Source organism: Lynx rufus, unplaced genomic scaffold (genome assembly GCF_022079265.1).
Source record: "Lynx rufus isolate CCGP_SWC_20201006 ecotype Redwood Valley unplaced genomic scaffold, mLynRuf1.p SCAF_2, whole genome shotgun sequence".
NCBI classification, from domain to species: domain Eukaryota; kingdom Metazoa; phylum Chordata; class Mammalia; order Carnivora; family Felidae; genus Lynx; species Lynx rufus.
The window spans coordinates 171,790,029-171,809,071 of record NW_025814834.1 but is presented as its reverse complement, the minus strand read 5'-3'; the positions used below and the strand labels follow the sequence as shown (position 1 = coordinate 171,809,071).

The 19,043-nt window shown below is 39.0% G+C and overlaps 1 protein-coding gene across 1 annotated transcript in view; it reads left to right on the top strand.

Moving 5' to 3' along the window:
- PATJ (PATJ crumbs cell polarity complex component) overlaps positions 1 to 19,043 on the top strand; it is a 368,066-nt gene that overhangs the window by 203,713 nt on the left and 145,310 nt on the right. The window contains exon 28 of the mRNA XM_047084721.1: positions 15,548 to 15,744. Coding sequence (XP_046940677.1) covers positions 15,548 to 15,744 — 197 coding nt within the window. The remainder of the gene's footprint in view (positions 1 to 15,547; positions 15,745 to 19,043) is intronic.

Sequence of the window (19,043 nt, the reverse complement as noted above, 5' to 3'; positions counted from 1 at the left end):
TGACTGTTTTTAACATAATTTCACAGTATTTCTAATCATTTTAAAAATCCTGTAAGATGCTTAAGGCAGGCAAGATTATTTTCATTTAACCCATGACCATTCAGAGACTGGACTAAGGCAAATGATTTGCCCAAGATTTAATGGCTAGAAAGTAGAGTCCAGGATCATAACCAGTTCTCTCCACTGTACCAACTAGCTTCCCATTGGACTTGGAAACATATGTGAATATGCCATCAGCCTATTGCAGCAGTAAAGGAGATCTGTCCCGTGACTGGTTTCTTTGCCTAAGCTCTGTTTATAACATCACGGAATCTCACATGCTCTGGGATGAAACTGTTAAACAAGTTTTGTTATTGTTTAATATTATTTGACCAAAATTAATTATGTTTGGGGCGCCTGGGTGGCGCAGTCGGTTAAGCGTCCGACTTCAGCCAGGTCACGATCTCGCGGTCCGTGAGTTCGAGCCCCGCGTCGGGCTCTGGGCTGATGGCTCAGAGCCTGGAGCCTGTTTCCCGTTCTGTGTCTCCCTCTCTCTCTGCCCCTCCCCCGTTCATGCTCTGTCTCTCTCTGTCCCAAAAATAAATAAACGTTTAAAAAAAAATTAATTATGTTTAATCATATTATGGCAAATTATAGAATTAGTGTTCTTCTTTCTTATAAAACTGTTGAAAAAGTCTCATGGGATATTTTCTTGTCCTATTTAAAAATCAAATGTACCATGCAACCTCATGCTTGGTACCCAAATCCTCGTAGCCTGTTTCCTCATTTTTTAAATAAAAATGATAATTTTAAAAAGCAGTGCAATGTAATTAACGCTGGTTTATGTGGTACTTTAAGGAGCTCTCCAACTGCAAGAGAAAAGGAGGGAAAGTTTTGTCTGGAAAGCTTCTCTATGCTAGGCATTAAGCTAAACATTTTAGTGTATTCTTTAGTGCTGTCTTCTCAAATTCCTAGGATAGGAAAGGTTATCTTATTTTAAATTTGGGAATGTGAGGCTAAGGAACTTGCAGGAGGTCAAACAGTTAAAATGCAGCATTGATGGAATTGGAACAGTAGTACTTTCTGACTTAAGGATGTGCCTTTTGAAGCTCTTTCTTGACTCTAAACTTCTCGCACTATTTTTTCTGAGTCTGGTTTAACATACCTGAAAGATTGTGTTTCTAATGAAGATGAAACATCTTAATTACTCCGAGAAGATGTTCTTCTCAGTTTAGAGTCCTTTATTATAATTTAATTCTTAGGGAAGATATAACTGTATTAATTAGAAATTTTGATTAAGTTAACCTGTTTATTGATACTAATTCAGATAACAAAGGATTTGTAAACTTTTGTTTCCGTAATTTATTCATATATTTATGCTATGCCTGCTTTGGGCCAAGAGCTCTACCTATGCAAAAGAGGCAGTTTCTTCTCTCATAATAGCGGGGAAACATAACAAATAAACACCTAAAGATGACTACACAAAACACTGTCAGATCTCAGCTAGAATTCTACTTCTTCCCTAAACCTTGCTCTGATGGTTATTGGAACCAATAACGTATGCACATGGCCCTGGGTGAACAAAGCCAGATGGTTTCCTAAGCAGGAATGCAGAGGGAGGTTTGCTTCCAAAGAATCAGTCACTAAGGGGACCAGGTGAACTTGGAAAATACCGTGTTATATTCCTTTTTCTACATTCTACGTTTCCCTTTAATTATTGCAAACTGCCACTTTTTTCCCCCCTCCAGAAAATATAATTAAACACCTTAATGCTGTCAGTGCCTCTGCTGATTTCCTGATCTGTTGCCAGTGTGGGGCCTTTGTTGAGCATTACTGCATGACTGGGTAATGACCAGGGAGCAAAATCACAACTGCAACACAGTTCTACCACACTATAACCATAATGAGCTTGCGACTCAGTGCTTTTATAGTGATTAAAGAACCATATTCTGTGTTCTCCTGATATTTAAAATGTACAACAACGGATTGTTAAGAGTGTTTTTAAAGTTGCATTTGGCTTTTCTCGGTGCTGTCTTCAAAATCAACATGTTTTTGGTCTCTCTCAAGACTTAGTAAAAATCTGAAGTCATTAATAATCAAATCCTTTTTTATACCTTGTTTTCAGTCCTCTCTAAGGGCCACAAAAGCGTTTTGAGCTTGGAGAGGAATTTATCTTAGGTTTTTGGACAGTATTTTTTAATGTGTATAACACTTACATAGAGATCTTAAAAAAAAAAAAAAAAAAAGGTGGTGACCCCTTGTCTGCATCCTAAGATTTAGATTTTGTAGATATGACATGGAGCCCAGACAAGCATGTTGTTGTTTTTTTAACGTGTCTTTATTTTCGAGAGAGAGAAAGAGCACAAGCAGAGGAGGGGCAGAGAAAGAGGGAGAGAGAATCCCAAGCAGGCTTTGCAGTGTCAGCACAGAGCCCAACACGGGGCTCGATCTCATGAACCCTGAGAGCATGACCTGAGCCGAAATCAAGAGTCAGACACTTAACCAACTGAGCCACTTAGGTGCCCCAAGTGTGTTTTGTATAGAACTACTTAGATGATCTGTGGACCACACTTGGGGAAACACTGGTGTAGGTGTGATGGTGCCGTTACAGAAAGCCTCAGTGGATATATCCATCAAGACTGATTACGTGAGCCTTTGTGTTTGAGCATAGGTGCAAATATGATCTTCCCTAATTAGGATGGATAAACTTTCTGTGTAGTAAACTAATTTCATTTCTTATTGTACGCCTAAAGGTGGTCAAGGAACTTCTACTTTGTAGATAGATTATTTGCTGATTGCACATCCCCACTGAATAATTAATTGCCTGACCCCACATCCCTTGTCATCAGAGGGATTTGGCAGAGCAATCAGTCTTCTTACGGCACGACATAAAAAAGGAATGGGGGTAAGGTTTAGGAAAGTGAGACGTATAAGTAGCACACCTCTAACCTCACTTTGGACTGGGTGTAATTGCCCCAATTATCTGAGCCTTAGGATAGTGAAATTAATCAGTGAGGACTTGTGGATTCTGTTCCTGATTTTGCCATTGGTTTGTGATTAACTTCAATGATCCTTGGTATCCTTGGTTGTGGATGCTCTGGACTGGTTTCGTTCTCCAAACTAAATGTGATTCTTAACCATTTAGGTACTGGTTACAGAAGTTGAATCTTTGTTGTTATGTGACTGGAAGATCCCTATCTTAATTGGGATTTCTTATGCGTTTGATAGAACCTAATTCAACCTTTATTTCTTTATCTTTTAATTCACCCTTCTTAGATCCTTAGTGAGTAACACAGTGCCTGGCCCAGAGCAAGCATTTGATGTTTTTCTTAATGAATAGATGGAGTCAGCTGTTAACTCCTTTCTTTGACTCTTTGAGTTCCATTTTCTATTTCAGTCGACACCTAAACCCAGTTTGCAGTCAAATGCTCTACCACTGAGCTGTACCCACTAAACCCAGTTTGTATGTATTTCCTCTTGGGTAGATAGTAATGACATGATCAGGCTCCCTACCCTTCTCCCCTGAGCACTCACGCAGCTGGGTGCAAATTCATTTTCAGACACTGTGTAAAGTGTTTCACCTGGCTTTGTTTTACCAGGAGAAGTTCTGGGCTTACCTCCCCTTCATCCTGGAGCTCCAGGCTCAATTCAGCAGCTCTCTGTTGTTGATACCTAAAACCAGCCCATTCAAACTAAATTGTCTCCTCCTCATGCTTCACTCAACTCCTGGTCTCTAAGGATCAGTTTCCTTGTTCCCCTTCCTGTTCCGCTTCCTCTCCCACTTACTTTACCTCAGACAGCCAAAGAGTTCACAAGCCTTATTGGTTTTGTGTATCACTTTACTACCACCACATGCCAGCTTTACCTCTATTTTTTTCCATCATTCTATTTGTATGGTCTTCCTCTTGATCTTCCTATTTCCTCAGCTCCCCTCCTCAAGTCACCCTGTGTGTGCTCCCAAACTACACTTCCAAAGGCTGGGCTCTGGGGATTGCTGATATGTGTTCCGTGTCTCCCACCAAATCGTAAATTCCAAAAGGACTAAGACAGGTTTTAGACTTCCCTTCGGCCACTCTCTCAGACGTGAACACAGCACACATCTTTATTTTCCTTTTGTGGTAGGTAAGTACATGGGATTGGGAGTGAGGCCAGCCCGAATCTGAACCCCAGGTCCACCAATTACTAAATGCAAGTTTGGGCGAGTTTCATAACCTCAGTGAGCCTCAGTTTCATCATCTATAACGATGGGATGATTATACCTTATAGGATTGTTAGGAGGGCTTTTATTATTATTATTTTTATGTTTCAAGTTTTTATTTAAATTCTAGTTAGCTAACAGATAGTGTAATATTGGTTTCAGGAGTAGAATTTAGTGACTCATCACTTGCATATAATACCTAATGCACATCACAAGTGCCCTCCTTAATGCCCATCACTCATTTATCCCATCTTCCCACCCACCTTCCTTCAACCCTTAGTTCTCTAGAGAGTTGAGTCACTTAAGGTTTCTTTTAGTTGTGAAAATTTTCAAACATTTGCAAACATAAATAGAAAAGCCTATGATTTCCTATACATTTTCCCCCAGATTCAATAATTAACAAGGTTTTACTGTATCAGTTTCACTTCTCCCTTATTTTTCTTTACTGAAGTAGTTTAAAGCCATTTCCCAGACATCATGTAATTTCATCCTTACATATGCATCTCTAGAAAAGCAGCTATAATACCATTAATGTACCTAATAATAATTTTTTGGTTTTATCCAATACACAACCCACAGTCAAATTTTTTTATTGTATCAAAATGGATTTTTATAGTTGGTTTGTTCAAATCAGAATTCAAATAAGGTCCTCACATTATTTTGATAAGGCTTTTTCTAAAAAAGTAAATTTACTGGAAAATAAACAGAAAACTGTACCACAGTTTGAATTTTCACCTACCATCCAGGTCACAAAAATAGAAAATTACTACCACCCAGAAGTTACTTTGTGTTTCTCTGATTCACTGTATCTTCCCTTTTCCCCAAATGTCAACACTGTCTTGACTTCTAAAACCATAGATTAGCTTTGTATGTTTTTGAACTTGATAAAAATGGAATCAGGTGTATACACTTTTCTGTGTTGGTTTGTTTCCCCCCAACAGTATGCCTCTAATATCCAACCAAACATGTTGCATGTAGTAGTACTTGTTTTCATTGTTGAGTAAAGTTCCGTTGTTTGAATATGCTGCAATTTATTTATCCATTCTGCTGTAAATGGACTTGTTAAAGATTATATTTCATAATACCGAATATACCAAGGAATCAGCATAGTGTCTAACAGTGAAAGTTCAGTGTATTTTGTTTAAAGTTTGCTCGTTGCATATGGACTTGATTGGATTTTGATTCATCTAAGGGAAAATTTTAGATTTTCATTATGAGTTGAAGTTTTGTTTTGTTTTGTTTTTCCTTCCTACTCTTGAGGAAGTAGTCCTAATGATTCTTGTTCTAATTGACTGCCTGAATTTTGTCACTTTAGATTTGTGGTTGATTTTCTTTTCCATTCTTAATATCTTATGCTTTTTGAATTTTTGTGACTAAAAGGAATGAAATTATTTGATTTCTCTGTTTGCTTCTGAATTCTTTAAGTAAGCCTTTTTGTTTAATTCTGGTCCTGACTTTCACCTGAGATCATGGACTCTGGAGTCAGAGTCACTGATTTCAAATCCCCATTTTACCCTTCAGTAACTGTATTACTGTGCACTCCCTGTCCTGTCTGTGCCTTAGTTTTGTCATCTGTAAAGTTGGAGAGAATACCTATCTCATAGAGTTTTCATAAAGATTAAGTGAGCTCAACAGAATGAAGTAAACAATATCCAACTATTATTATTATACTCATGTTTGTGTGCTTCAGTTACTAATTTCTACTTATAGGTCCATAGGATCTTATCAAATTTATATACTGGCAAGAACATCTACAACATTTAAGAGAGGAATTTACTTGTTGTTATGTCAAGTATAGTTTCTTTACATTGACTTATTTTCATTATTTCCTCTCTTTGGTCTAGACTTTCACTTGAGATTTGCTCCTTTTTGCTGAAGTGCATATGCTGTTTTTTATCGTTAGTTATGATTTTCTTTTCATATGTTTTTACTTCTCAAATCTGAATTAAAAGTTGGTTACTGCATAAGAAAATTAAGTTCATTATTACCTGCTTATCTAAAAGTGGGATCCTTGTATTTAATATATAAGAAAATGTATTTAACTATTTTCTCTGCATTATCCTTTGTTATTTAGAAACAGACCAGGTAGCTAAATGCTTCTGAAACTGTATCAGGTCATTATTCTGGTGTATTGAACATTTTCTATTAAAATACTGGACAGTGACTTGAATTAAGTTTGTTTCTTGGGAGAAAGGCTCTGTTACTTAGCAACACCTGATATCCTAGGATGATAGGAAAATACCCTGAGACCACCTTGGAGAAATCTTATTGGCTTTCTTGGACAAGGAAAAGGCACTGATGCTTTGATATAGAATTATGAGCAACTTGGGATTCCTTTCTTCAGATAACACTGTCATGGGGCTAGAAAATCCATGTTTAAAACAAGCGTGACTCTTTGGCTGAGTAGAAAAGACTGTTCTCTCTCCAGTTATTCTAGGCTGATATTCATTAAGGGTTACTTAAGTAAAGCCTGCTGCCAAAGAAGTATGTTCCTTGTATCCAAATGTGATCTGTATTTAGAAACAGAAGGGCATCTAGGTTTTTTGGGATAGAAACTACTGCCACTTGACTAACATATTGTGAAAATCAATGAAAGTCAGTATAAAGATTGGCTATTTATCACAAATAGTTCCAGAAAATACAGGTAATGGGTACAGTAAGATCCTGGATCATTAGAAACACTTCTAATATTTTGGTGCTGAAAGCTGGTACTTACATAATCAAGGGGGGGGGGTGCTTGTATACCGGAAACAAAGTGTGGGTTCTTTTTTCTTAAGCTTAGGGGAGAACCCCATTGGGTGCAAAGAAAATAAAATGCTTTACCCCACATCTTTAATTGCATTTCTCGAAATTGATAAAAGATTTCAGAAAACCACTGTCTATACATTTTCTTCCTACTTATCCCCTTCTTCAGTCACTGGTTACCCTGGAAACGACTCCCAGCAGCCCCCAAAGCAAATGCCAGGCGGTGTGGGTTTCCCCTGCGGTGGAGCCACATGCCTGACACTGCAGAACGGTTTGTGCAGAATCGGCCAGAGGAGCTCGACTACAATTTCTCAGATTCTGAATAAACCAGCTGGCATGCAGTGTCTTGATTTTTCAGAGACACTGAAAGGGTTCGGATCTGCTTTTCCCGCAAAGGCTAACTTTGTTTCCTTCTCCCCTTTTGAAATTCTAGCTCACCTTTTATTACAGCTATAGATTAGAAACAATTAATAATGGAAGTGGCAGAAAACATCTGAGGTAGGAGAGGAGGGAGGGAGGGAGGCAGACAACCTGGGAGGGGGTGGGGGAGATAGAAACAGAAAGGCTGAGATTGAGATTCTAAAGAAACCTGTATAGTCAAAGCATTTCTTATTTAATCCTGAGGCGTGATTGTGGAGCCAGAGGTATTCTTCATGTTAGATTAGTCTTGTGAAGGATGTACTCAAGGTTGCCTGAAATTTTGATATCTGTGAACTTTATGACTGACTGTCATGATAACTATAGGAAAAAAATTTGTACTGCATGGGAGATAAATCATGTTATTCACAGACCTTAGCTGCCCATGAGAATCATCTAAGGACCTTGTAACAAAGAGAATTTATTCCATTACTAAACTTCAACTCATTGGTTCAGAATCTTGGCTGGGGGAGCCCAGTCATGATTCTGTTTTATAGACTCTAATGGTGATTTTTAGGTAGCCAGCCTAGCAAATATAAGGAGTCTAGGCCTGGGAACCATTATTTGAGCTCTTACAAGGGGATCCTCTTATTACTCAAAATTCTGCCAGTCTAGGGGCTCCTGGATGGCTCAGTCGGTTAAATATCCAACTCTTGGTTTCAGCTCAGGTCATGATCTCGCAGTTTGTGGGATTGAGCCCTGGGTCAGACTTTGTGCTGACAGCTTGGAGCCAGCTTGGGATTCTCTCTCCCTCTTTCTGCCCCTCCCCCTCTCATTCATTCATATTCTCTCTCTCTCTCTCTCTCTCTCTCTCTCTCTCTCTCTCTCTCTCTCAAACAAATAAACATTAAAAGAAAATTCTGTCAGCCTAAGAGATAGCTGTGAGTTGGTGTGATAAAGACAGCACAGCACTTGACTCAGCAGACCTGGCCCAAACACGGACTAAATGGCTTTACCTCTCTGTCAGTCCACTCATGTGCAAATGGAGGTGTTTACAAAAGCGTGGGAAGGATTCATTGACATGGTAACCTATGAGATGTTTCTTTCATATAAGGAGGAATCATGAAGATTATAGTTTCTTTAACTGAGGGACAAATCTGAACTAATTCTTTTTTTTTTTTTTTTAGTTTATTTATTTTGAGAGTCGGGCTCTGATGACAGCACAGAGCCTGACGCAGGGCTCAACCTTATGAACCATGAGATAATGACCTGAGCCAAAATCAGGAGTCCTACACTTAACCGACTGAGCCACCCAGGCGCACCTAGCACACCATTGGAAAGCCACCTCAGTGGCCTACGTAGCATGGGACTAACACCTGATCCACTGGTGTTACTCCTCTGCACCTGCAGAAGTTGTCCTGACAGCTCCTCAATAGGAGTAACTCAGGGAAAAGAAGCTGAGGGAGAGGGATGCTAACCCCTTCTAGTGATTCCCATTGAGTTCTGTGTGACCACTTCCTTTGTGTCGTCGGGGAGGGGGGATTGCTTCCTGTCACAAATCTCTGTTTTCCTCAAGATAGACAAATGTAAAGAAAAGTAGCTTTGTCACCCACTTAAGGCCAACTTAAAACCTCAACATAGCTAAATCATGGAATAAAGTCCTGGTTGTATTTTCTCCTGGCAGTATTTGGACCCTGTATCCCCAGGCGTTTTATGCTAACATCCATTTTCAAGGTGACAACCCCACTTTACAAATAAGAAATCTGCTGTTCATGAAGGTTCAGTAATTGGTAGAACCAGGGATGTTAAGTGCCTCTGCTAGGATTGACTAAATTCTGACCCCTTAGCCCCTGTTCTTCCTATTCTGCCACAAGAATGTGTTGATAGAGATGCACCATTTGTAGCAGTTAATTTGAGTTGTTCACCAGCTGTGATGGAACCATATTTTAGCAATGGAGGGTCCCTCTTATCATTAATCATTCCCGTGTCTAAGTACTTGAACATATAGTTAATGGCCATGAAGGTTAATTTTTTTCTCTGAAGGTTGAACAAGTCAGACAAGTTTTGAACCTGGAGGTCTTTTCATATTAATGCAACACTGAGGCTTTTCTGAGCATGTTTCTTTTTTTATTGCCCAGGGCCAGAGAATTGCATTAAATATATAATCTTCATAGCATGTTACCATCATTGGTCTGCTGGGGGTCCCCGACTGGTTTTCTTTTCTCCCTTGTATTCCTGTTTTTTTCCACCCACCATAAATAACCATTCTAATGTGTTAAATATGCGCATCTTCATGTATGCACTTCCAAAACCTGTATTGTGGTTTTTTTCTGAAGTAATCTTAAACTACATAAATGGTGTTACATAGATGGTATTGGCCTATTGTTTTCTTCCCTTTTCATTCAGCACTCTTTGAAAATCTCTCTGTCACTACTTCCAATTAATTGCTTCTACCTGCTGATGATACACTGTGATGTCCATCTACCACATTTCATCCATCCTCTCTCCCAGTGACGTACACCTCCAGCCCCCCTACTATCTCCAGCTATTACCTCCAACCCCACTACTCTCTCAAAGAACACCCTCTTAAGACCTGTATAAGAATTCACTAGGATATACATACCCAAGAGTGGAATTGCTGGTTTGTAGAGCATATGTATGCTTAATCTGATTAAGTAGTGTGTCAGACTGCTCTCCAGAAGGCTGCACCATTCGACAGTCCCAACTGCAGCACATGAGGATTCCCATATCTCCACTAAGGCTTAATGATGCAGCTTTCAGATACTTGCCAGTCTAATAGCAAAAACTGGTATCTCACTCTAATTTGCATTTCCATAATTACTGATGAACTTGAGCATGTCTTTACATTTTGTGAGCATTTTAAGTTTTGTTTTTGGACCCGATTTCTATTGAGGTTACTATCTTTTTCTGCCTTTCTGTATATTAACTCCCTGTTGATTTAAAAAAAAAAATTTTTTTAACGTTTATTTATTTTTGAGACAGAGAGAGACAGAGCACGAACGGGGGAGGGTCAGAGAGAGGGAGACACAGAATCTGAAACAGGCTCCAGGTTCTGAGCTGTCAGCACAGAGCCCGACGCGGGGCTCGAACTCGCAGACCGCGAAATCATGACCCGAGCCAAAGTCGGCCACTTAACCAACTGAGCCACCCAGGCGCCCCACTCCCTGTTGATTTTAAATACTACAAATATTTTTTCCTGTTATATTTTCTATTTTTCAGCTTAAGTCCAGAATGTACCTTCTATTCTAGTTTGCCAACAGTTTGTGTTTAAAAAAAAAAAAATCTTAAATGGATATTGTACCTTCTCAAATGCTTTTTGCCATCTATTAACATAGTTTCTCAGCTTTTCTGCTTTAATTTATCAGTGTGATAATTTCCTTGAAAAAATTCCTGATATTTACCTATTCTTACATGCCTGGAATGCGCCCTTATTCATAATATAGTGTTAGGTTGAATCATATGAAATTGCTGTTTCTTAGGTCAGAAAATAGTCAAATACTGGCTATATCATAGAGGTTAAACTAAATATTTTCAATATACTCTCAACTTACTATTATTTTTTTAATGTTTGTTTATTTTTGAGAGAGAGACAAACAGAATGTGAGCCGGGGAGAAGGGGCAGAGAGAGAGGGGGACACAGAACCCAAAGCAGCCTCCAGGCCCTGAGCTGTCAGCACAGAACCCGACACAGGGCTCACTCACAAACTATGAGATCATGACCTGAGTCGAAATCAGACGCTCAACTGACTGAGCCACCCAGGAGCCCCTCAAATTATTTTTTTTTTAATATTTAACATCTTATGACCTTAAGTTAAATAAGACTGTACTTTCCTTTTCTCGATTTGTCTCTATTTTTGGGATGAGAATCAGGATTATACCTGCCTCAAAATATGAAGTGGATAACTCTCTGCCCATCCTATGTTCTGGAACAATTTACATAGATAAAATTCATTAAAACTTGAAATCTGGTAGAATTCAGATGTAAAAATACCTAGAACCGTGGAGGATTTTGTTATTTTTTCAAAGAGAATACTCTTGACTACCATTTCAGTTTCTTTAATAATTACTAGTCTATGGCAGTTTTACATTTATTCTTACACTAAATATGGCATTTCAAATTTTGAGACATGTATCTGTCTTCTAGATTTTAAAGTGTGCCAGCGTTTCATATCAATACACTATTCATAATCTTTTTTTTTTAATGTTTTTATTTATTTTTGGGAGAAAGACAGAGTACAAGCAAAGGAGGGGCAGAGAGAGAGAGGGAGCCACAGAATCTGAAGCAGGCTCCAGGCTCTGAACTGTCAGCACAGAGCCCATTGCGGGGCTCAAACTCACAAACCATGAGATCATGACCTGAGCTGAAGTTGGACGCTCAACCTACTGAGCCACCCAGGCACCCCCATAATAATTTTATTAATCTATCTGTAGTGATTTCAACCCTTTCTATTGCAAGAATTTCTGTCTGTCTTCAATTTTTTTCCTGATCAGTTTTTACAGTGTCTGTCTTCTTAATGTTTTCAAAGAACTGGGTTTCACTGATCTTTATTATAGTGTTTTTGTTCTGTGGATTATTTGTTTTTGATTGGTGGTGCTCGTTCTATTTTCATTAACACATGCCCTTTATTATTTTCTCTTATTTCTTTGCATTTGATAGGTAGCTCTTTTTCTAACCTCTTGGGTATACTGTTCTTATTTTCTGAAAAATTATTCAAAATTGTGAATAACCTTCTAAGTGCTGCTTGAGCTGTGTCCCTCAAGTTTGATACCTAGAATTATAATTTGTATTCATTTTTGAGTACTTTATTCCCTCATTTCTGTAATTATTTCCCTTTTAAATCTTGGGCTTTTAATAAACATTAATGTATTTCTAAATACCATGGAGTTTTAAAGTTTATTTTTTATTGTTGATTTGCAGTTTTTCAAGACGCTGGGGTGGCTCACTTGGTCGAGCATCTGAGTCTTAATTTTGGTTCAGGTCATGATCCCAGGGTCATGGGGTTGAGCCCTGTGTTGGGCTTTGCTCTAAGTGTGGAGACTGCTTAAGATTCTCCCTCTCCCTCTCTCCCCCTCCCTCCCCCTCTCCCACCCCCCCACCACACCCCCTCCCCCCGTCCCTCTCCCTGACTTGTGCTCTCTCTCTAAAATAAAATAATTTTTTTTTAATTTATAGTTTTTCATAGTTTTATTGCACTGTGTTCAAAGACACAGCCTATATGATATTGATTCTTTTTGAAGTTTCTTTTATGGCCCAGCACACTGTTTGTGTAACTGTTCTGTGTGTGCCTCCCCAAATGTGTGTATTTTCTGTCAGGTGGAGAGCTCTCTTATATCCATTACTTTGAGCTTATGGTGTTGTTAAAGTCTTCAGTATCTTTTTTAAATCATCTCTTTCTGCTTTATTATTTTCTGAAAGGGATGTGTTAAAATTTATGTTCTATTTGGCTTTCTTAGCTGTAGTGGCATTTAACTTTCTTAACCCTGTAACTCCAACAAACAAAGCAGATCAAAGTGTTCAGTGGTCCCGTTGAATCTGAGAGAAGAGATCTTACATCAAGTGTCCTCTCAAGGCCCATCCTCAGGGGACCTCAGGACACCTCTGTAGAATCCCCAGTTGGAATTTCTGTAAACCTTGTACTCTGGTTTCTTATCACTCACCCACTAACCCAGAGAATTTTCAGTTCTCAGCCAAATGGGCTCTCACATGCTCCTCCTCACTCCACCTGCAGGTATGCTTCTAAATTTGCTATTCCCCCTACAAGGCTCTTCTCATAACCAAATTCTGTGCCTTACTCAAAATGCTTCTCAAATTCTGCTACTTCCGTGAAATGTCTTCTAGACACGTCAGTTCTTAAAACTCTAAAAGCAACTATTGCTCATAACAATTGAGTATTTATTCACTGACCTAATTCACTAATAAATGAGTATTCAGGACCAGCACCTGTGGTGATTGGAACTTCTATTTAAATAATTGTAGTTGTTGGGACACCTGGTGTCTGAGTCATTTGAGCATTCAACTCAGGTCATGATCCCATAGTCTTGGTATTGAGCCCTGTGTTGGGCTCCACACTGAGCATGGAGCCTGCTTAAGAGTCTCTCCCTCTGCCCATCTCCCCCACTCATGCTCTCTCTTTTTCTACAATATAAGTAAATAAATAAATGAATGAATAAATAAATAAATAAATAAATAAATAAATAAATATTTTTGGGGGGTTTAATATTTGTTGTATTTGTTTCCCTCGTTTTGCTGTGTAAGCATCTTGAGGGTAATGCGTGTCCACATCTCTATTCATTAAAATAGTCATCTAGCATCTTGTTCCTGGTAGTTGAGCAACAGAAACACTTTGAGCTTACTTACTTTAACCTTAATATGACTTTATATTTTTTTCCTATATAGGGGGTGGTTTTGTTACATTGCAAGATTTGTATTTTACTGTATTTTGCTAAATGCGTTCTTTATTATTAATAATAAGCTTTATTTGTAAAAGTTAAGATTCTTTTCTTAAAGTGTTTTCATTTGAGAGAAAGAGAGGAGAGAGGGAGAGAAAGGGAGAGAGAACGTGTGGGAGAGGGCCAGAGAGCTGTGTACTGAGGATCCGAAGTGGGGCTCCGTGCTAACAGCAGAGAGCTCCATGCAGGGGCTCAACTCATGAACCATGAGATCATGACCTGAGCCGAAGTCGGACGCTTAACCAACTGAGCTGCCCAAGTGCCCCAAGATTCTTTTCAAAATCACTGTAAAGCAAGCAGATTTATTCTCCTTTCTAAAATAAGCAGCCATTTATATGGTTAATTCTTTTAATGCGAATTTACATATAAAGTATTTTTAAATTTACTCTCATAAGGCAGTGTTTGTTAGGTCTGGTAAAGTGATACAATGGGCTAGGCACTTCTCCTCCTCCCCCTTGGCACTAATTATTCGAGTTCAGCTTTGAATTTGTAAGGTTCCTTGTAAGGATAGCAAACCTGAGTCAAGAAGCATTAGACTGAGCAGAGAGAGTTCTGAGATAGTCACAATCTACAAACTGGTTATTCAGCTGATAAGATGATTGTATCACACTGTAGGTATCAACCTTTGAGCTGCAGCAACACATCTGGCCTGAGCTGGTGCTGTATGGAGTACAAGACATACATAAAGTGGCATCATCCCCCACCCCGATCTGCTAGTGTGGCTTTGTTGCACATAATCAACACAAAGCCTAACCAGCCAAATCCTAAAATAGGTAATTTAGACCATAAAGTAGAAAGAGCAAGGAAAGACAGAAGATTGAATGAAAGAATTATAGAGTATCTATAAGCCATGTGCTACTAAGTCCTTTAATGTGTATTTTTATTTCATTTCCGTAACATTCATGAAGTGGGTGTTATCATGCCCATTTTACAGGTGAAGAAGTAGAATTCCACAGAATAATCTGTTAATTATTGGACCTTGAGTAAGTGGTTGATTTTTGTACTGAATTGAGATCCGACCGCTAAATCAACATCCTTAATTCCCCCTTGTTTTTACTCATTTAACATGCAAGGATTTATACCCTTTGTATACTTAACTGTAATTATTTAGAATTAACTGTTGAGGCTCCTGGGTGGCTCAGTCAGTTAAGTGTCCGACTTCGGCTCAGGTCATGATCTCAGAGTTCATGGGTTCGAGCCCTGCATGGGGCTCTGTGTTGACAGCTCAGAGCCTGGGGCCTGCTTCAGTTTCTTTGTCTCCCTCTCTCTGCCCTTCCCCTACTCACTCTCTGTCTCCCTCTCTCTCTCTCTCAAAGATAAAAAAACTTAAAAAAATTTTTAAGAAGAGAATTGTTGATTTTCTTTCCTACTGGATAGCAAGTCCATGAGAATAGGAATGTTGTCTGTTTTGTTCAGCATGATATCTCTCTTGTCATATAGCTGGTGATCAGTATATGTTCTTTGTTTCCTGCCCACCCTCTCTCTTTTTTGGAAGGAGACAGGGAAGCCAGGGTTTCTACCACATTGTCTTAGGGAAGAAAATAATGCACAGAAAGTCTGGGCCAATGTGACCTGAACAATCAGAGAAGGTTTTATGGCTGAACTAACCTTTTTAGATGGAGATGGAATAATTAACTGGAACCTATACATACAGATATTAATGACCTCTACTACTTCGTTCTCAGAAAGAGACCATCATGGTGGAGGAATCACGGTATGGATGGGAACATGCCGACGCCTTTAAAATATAGATTCAAGTGCTCTATTTAAATTATTTTACCCTTTTTTTTTTAATAGAAAAAATCAGGCAAAGATATGCAGACCTGCCTGGAGAATTGCACATTATTGAGCTTGAAAAGGATAAGAATGGACTTGGACTCAGCCTTGCTGGTAATAAAGACAGGTCACGCATGAGCATATTTGTGGTGGGAATTAACCCGGAAGGACCTGCTGCCACGGACGGGCGAATGCGTATCGGAGATGAACTGTTGGAGGTGAGGGGCATAGATTTTTAATTTCTCTTTTGCTAAGGTGAAGGGGTGAAGAGGATACTCTGCAGGAAAATGAGGCGATGGGGAAGAATGTTACAAATTATGTTTTCTTTGACTATTCAAAATCATTTTCCAGAGGAAGAACAGAAATCATATTGTCGCTTGCAAATGTTACTTGCTGCTTGAGTAAAAACTAGTCTTGAAAATAATTTAGGGACCCTTAAGTTAAAATCTCATGGAAGCATATTGAAAGAACAGGATTTGTTTTTAACATATATTCCAAAATGTTCAAAACTAAATTGTGTATTTATCTACTATTATTCATATTTATCAGAATTCTCTTTAGCCTTAGAATAAACTAGAAGTATGGCATTTGTTTTCGTTGTTGTCATTTAGTTTTTTGGGAAGGTGTTAGAACCAACAAAACTTTGTGAACTGGTTTTCAAGGCTTGGCTAATATCTGTGAAGTTGATGACATGGGCTAAGGCCATATAGATTCCTTATTTAGGAATAGGATAAAGGTAAGAAGGGCTAAGGAGACAGCTCATCCTTTGCCAACTACTCTCTAGATGATTTCATCAGTAATCTGAAAAAGTTATTCTTGTTTTCCTCAACTTAAAGTCAGGGGGTTTTTTTTCTTTATTTTTTTTAAGTTCATTTATTTTGAGAGAGAGAGAGAGCAAGAGAGAGAGCGTGCACACACAAGTCAGGGAGGGGCAGAGAGAGACAGGAGAGAGAGAATCCCAAGCAGACTCTGCACTGGCAGTTCAGAGCCTGATGCAGGGCTCAAACGCAACGAACCAGGAGATCATGACTGCAGCCCAAGTCAGACACTTGACCACCTGAGCCACCCAGGCACCCTTAAAGTCAGAGTTTCTGTTCTGAGTTTATCTTACTTTGATATTCATTTGCTTGTTAAGAGTCTTTGATTCATTCAGCAAACATTGTTTGAGTGTCTCTTAGGACCGGACACAGAAAGAAAGATGAATGCATCCATTCCCTTCAGTCAGATAGCTCACAGTCTAGAGGAAGAAAACAGACATAAAAAGATAGTTGCACTGCAAAATAAAAAATATAATAATAACAGCAGCTTATATATACTCGGTGTCAGACAAGCAACCTCTTTTACTAGTGGGGTCACAGAGTAAACGCTGCTGGGATTCAGTATCAGGCAGTTTGACTTCTCAGCTCTCTGTTAACCAGTGCACTCCGCAGCCTCTGAGATAAGATGCTCCAACACTTGGACATTTAAAGGACCTGAATCACAGAGGCAACGAGTATCAGGCTGCTCACTGAAAATGAGGGTTACCGATTTTGCATTTTATGATTTCCTCTTCAGACCTTGACTCAAAATAGAATTCATAGGCACCCATAATCTGACTTGCTTCATGATATTTACAGCCCAAACTGGTCAGACACCACTGTGCGACCATGAACATCATGCCTTTTTCCTAAGCCTCAGTAAGTTACTCCCCCTCTAAAAGCCGTTTCCACAAAGAAGTCACTTTTGGAATTACTTTTCTTGTTGTTTTGTAATACAGAATCAAGAAAGGGACCCACACTGGGTAGTAGCAATGACCTGCATAATCATTAAGTAAGCAAAAAATCAAAGGTGGCAGTACATAATAAGCAATATAATTCATCACTTCACGTTTATTTCCTTTGGCTGATGCTTAGAGACTTCAGCAGTGAGGCTACACTGATGGTTGTGGTAATAAAAGTGAAAGTAGAAACTAATTTACTGAGTTATCACTGGTACGTAGGTGCCCTCACATTTGTATTCAGTATTCCCAACAGCCCTATCCGGTAAGTACTGGCACTGTCCCCATTTTGTCGATAAGAAAACTATGCAAGTAATTTGCCTAATATTACAGAACTAAGTTACTAGGTTTCAGTAAGAACCCAGGCTCACCGGACTCCAAGATTCATGCTCTAAGTGTGCCCTGTGGTGCTTCAACCAAACCCCATTTGTTTTAGATCCATGAGAATCCTGATTTATGATCCTCTAACCTTTATGGAATCACGTATCTGAAGTTCCTCTGTTATATATACGTAGACATGGATTTCCTATCTTGTATGTGAAAATGTTCCAAAGGCAGTAATGTAGAACACAAAGATTCTAGTTCTAGTCTCTCTATCTTATTAAGACTCAAGATGGAGGGGTGCCTGGGTGGCTCAGTCGGTTGGGTGCCTGACTCTTGATTTCAGCTCAGGTCATGATCCTTTGGTTTGTGAGTTCAAGCCCCACATCGAGCTCTGCACTGACAACGTGGAGCCTACTTGGGATTCTCTCCCTCTGTCTCTGCCCCTCCTCTGCACTCGTGCTCTCGCTCTCTCTCTCAAAAATAAACTTAAAAAAAAAAAAAAAGACTCAAGATGGAATAATGGCCCTTGGGATCCAGATCAACAGGAGCACTGGTATATTATTTTCCTGACGCTGTATTAGATATGGTAAGAAATGAGCGGTGCCTGCCAAGTAATGAGCATGTGTTACAGTCCATACACGAAAGTCTACTGTGTATAGGGCAGCCAGCACTGAACTTGGAAGACCTGCTTTCACTTCTCCCAGTTCTTCCAGTTATTAGTTGCATTTCAGAAGGGGCTTAATTAACAAAGTGCACTGCACATAGTTGACTGTTCATTAGATCACATTTTCCTCCCTTGCAGACAGAAAGTTCAGATCTCTGTTTTCTAGGCTAAACGCTAGAAGAGCTCTCTTGTCTGAAAAAGGATATTAACATCTTGCCATATTGGACCCCACCTATTCTTTTTTTTCTTGAACTTTCTGAATTTGGCTCTTTTGTTGCTATTCAACAACTTTATCTTCTTGCAGAGGTGGAAAGAACAAGAAGATTAAACATGGCAATGAGTTGATCTTCCTCCAATCCTCCCTGATTCTCTTCTCTAAAAAAATGACCAATAAATATATGTTGGAACATAGATTCTAGCATCCTGTATCTTTGGCTAATTACTTATCTTCTTTAACCCTCAGTTGCGTCATTTATCAAATGAAAATTACTTATTCAGCAAGTATCTTGCTATGCATCTCTCACGCAAGAAGCAGTGTATGAACAAAGTGCTGATTTTACATCAGTAAACAAAATCCATGGTACCTGTTCTCATAGAGCTTATAGTCTAGTGACTGCATAGCATCAACTTTCGAGGGTGTTCTGAGAATTAATGAGAAAAGGTAGGTCAGATTTTTGCCACAGTATCTGGCGCAAAGTAACACGTGTCAACTGATATTATTTATAAAATAATATTTTCATGTGGATTTGTGTATCTGGATTTTTTTTAGTTTG